Raw genomic sequence first — 3,030 nt, forward strand, 5'->3', positions numbered from 1 at the left:
TCGGTCCAGGCACTTGGACCCTATTCAGGTGCATAGAATCCCTTTTTCCAGCTTTTGCTCTCCTGCACCATAGAGTTAGTATAACAAGCAATAATATATAAAATCATTAATTAGATTATATTTTACCAAGATCAGGATCTAGTCATGGTCTCAATTTAGACTTCTAACACGGATCTAAGTTGGACCAACACTTATAGTCCCACCAGGACTCGTCCTCACCGGATTTCTCTTCCTCAATGACTTACATTCACTTACCAATTGCAATCATTTGACTTGTCTCTTAACCCACTAGGTTTTCCTGCCAGTTGTTAGGTCCGTAGACCCAATTGAACTTTGGCCAGTTGTTAGGTCCCGCAGACCCAGCTGGACTTCTAGTCATATATCAAGTCATATTTTGCTCTATTATCAGGTCCTTAGATTTAACTGGGCTTCAACCTGATATCAGGTCCTCTAGATCTGTCAATTCCTACACATTCAGTAAAAATATCATATCACACATAATCTAACTTTAACTATTTATGGTTCCTCAAAATTAAAGTTCAATTATTAATATCAACTACATTAATAGTTAAGTGGTCCATGATCTCCGCTTTGTGATCCATGTTGGGGACCATGATTTCCACAAATCATAGGACATGGTAATTTCTTTTCAACCAACTCAGTGTGATGGTATGAGTTTATATATATTCATATTCATTTTTGGAGGTCCCTAAGCCTACTCTCTCCACTGAAATATACATCATTATATTTAGTGAGACAAGGTTTAAAGCACCAAAAATTCCGAAACCAAACACAATTTAGTGTGAGTCGCAATGGCTGGCAATTTCATTTCCGCTTTTCATATGAATATGTTATTAATGATACTAGATATGCTCAAATCGATTTAATTTATATTTACATCTAGACGAAGTCATCAGATCAAATCGTTCCTATCATCCAACTTTTTCTAGTGTATAAGAGGCGCTACAATGTTTGAAGATCATCTGATCGGCATTTGTCCACAACCCCTCACTTCCACCCCTTGTATTCTTTTATAATTAATGTCTATTGCATTTGAAGGTCCAGGCTTGGCACGCATTGTAAACTGCACAAACAAAAGATCGGTTAATTTTTGAATCTATTTACAATTGTAGAACGCAATAGTTTTTCTTAAAGGAATCAAGCATTATGAGCAATGATATGCACAAGGAAAATTTTCAAGGAAATGTTCAAGGATACACATAAATTCATAATCCATCATTTTATTTTTTGTGGACCCTATCATTTTGTGTCTTTGAGTATTTTTTTGAGATTCTTTCCTTGAGCATATCATTTTTCTAAAAAATAATGATACAAAATGTACAATTGCTTTTGAACCGTATGTAATGCTAAAATAATCTTTTAGCAAAGAACCACCAATGCACGTCCGCATTTGTTACTTATTTCCATACAACATTTGAATTTTGTTTCTCTTCAGTATTATGTTAGAGAGATTGCACATACCTTTGCATAGAACGTAGACTTGGCAAACCTGCAGATGAGGACAAATCAAGTAAGCACTCAGTTTATGATTATGTTTACAAATTTTTCAAGAACATCGAATTTATAATAAGACCTTCTGTGTACCTACCATCTCCATCTTGATCAGTTGGTCACTAGATCTCCAGAACAATAACTGGAGGAAATTCAAAAAAAAAAAAAATCATTCACCACAGCTAAAAACTCAAAATGGAAGCCATGATTGAACTCACATTCTGAATCTGTTTTCACCCACTTGGTTTTCTTCCTACCCTCGTCTTGCTCTTCATGTGCTTGCTCTTTTGGTTTATTCTCCAAGTAATTTTTTGATGAAATTGGTGCAGAATTTTGCTGGTGTGCCGTCTTTGTGAGAATTGATCTTAAAATCTATCAATTTGTTTAGAAAGTTTTGGTCAGTTTCATCGACCAGAGCAATCCAAAAAAGATGTTCAATGCATGGAAATATACCTTGTCCATCCTTGACTCAGGTATGAGATCTCTTAAGCTTGGAGCTGGTGTGAAGTCATTGCCACGCACAAAAATCTTCTTGAGAAGGAATGAAATGGGTTTTTTCTTCTTCACGTTGTGGTCGTCCAACAACATATTTTTCAATTTGGGTAGTACGATCGTAGTGTTAGGTGAGAGGTCCCCATTGCTTTCATCCTCCAATGATTCAAATTTGGCACTAGCAGTTCTGTCAACTTCCAAGCTTGATGGCCAATTTCGGAACCTGTTCAATGGCGGGTTTACTCTACCTTCTTCAACTATCCCTGCTCCCGTACTAGACCTGGACTTTGACTTGCGTATGAGTAACTTTTTTAGTTCTTGTTGTAGTTTATTAACCTCTTCAACTGTGAAATCAGTTAAATCATCAGAGCAATGGAGGTTTTGAGGATGGTCATCCTTCTGAGTTTCTTCCTTCAATTTATTATTTCCAAATGTGCCGATTGCCAACAATGCTTGTGGCCAGTCGTTGGGTTCTTGTTTCAGCTTGTCAGATATGGAATTATCTGAAGATAAATAAGTAGAGACAAGTTTTCATCAACAAGACTAAATGATGGAGCAGTGATGCTCGATTACATTTCCCAAAGTGATTTCCTCAGGAAAACATTTAAAGAAAGAGACATCAGTTGGACAGTTTTCAAGAGTTTAAGTTTTGAAAATAACTTAATCAAATCTTTAACACTGTATCAATTTCGTACGAGCCATAAATCTGTCTTCTTGTTTATGCTAAAGTTGTCATTCTACAACAGTGCATTGTTGGATCTATCAGTTGACTCATAAAACGTAGCTACTGGTTGTCTTGTACTATCTTGAAATTTTACTCCACGGATAATGCATGCATAACTCTCTTAAACACGAGGGACTGTTACATCATAAATATTAAATTTAGCCATTTCCTAACATCTTGAATTTTTATCATAAGCAATAATCAATTTTGATCCTTAGCAATCTTCATAAAGACATTCCAATATATTTGAAATTGGTGCATTTACCCACAACTGGTGCAGTTGGATAGGGAAAACACATCTT

At 35.8% G+C, this 3,030-nt stretch overlaps 1 protein-coding gene across 1 annotated transcript; it reads right to left on the reverse strand.

The window, feature by feature from the left end:
- Positions 1–835: 835 nt before the first annotated feature.
- LOC122043913 (protein LAZY 4-like) lies at positions 836–2,517 on the reverse strand (the record flags this gene model as incomplete). Its single annotated transcript, XM_042604477.1, has 5 exons — positions 836–1,084; positions 1,483–1,510; positions 1,610–1,654; positions 1,731–1,884; positions 1,966–2,517. Coding segments are annotated over 3 exons (726 nt in total), but the record flags the coding sequence as incomplete, so codon positions are not given.
- Positions 2,518–3,030: the final 513 nt, after the last annotated feature.

Source organism: Zingiber officinale, chromosome 2A (assembly GCF_018446385.1).
Source record: "Zingiber officinale cultivar Zhangliang chromosome 2A, Zo_v1.1, whole genome shotgun sequence".
In the NCBI taxonomy this organism is placed as follows: domain Eukaryota; kingdom Viridiplantae; phylum Streptophyta; class Magnoliopsida; order Zingiberales; family Zingiberaceae; genus Zingiber; species Zingiber officinale.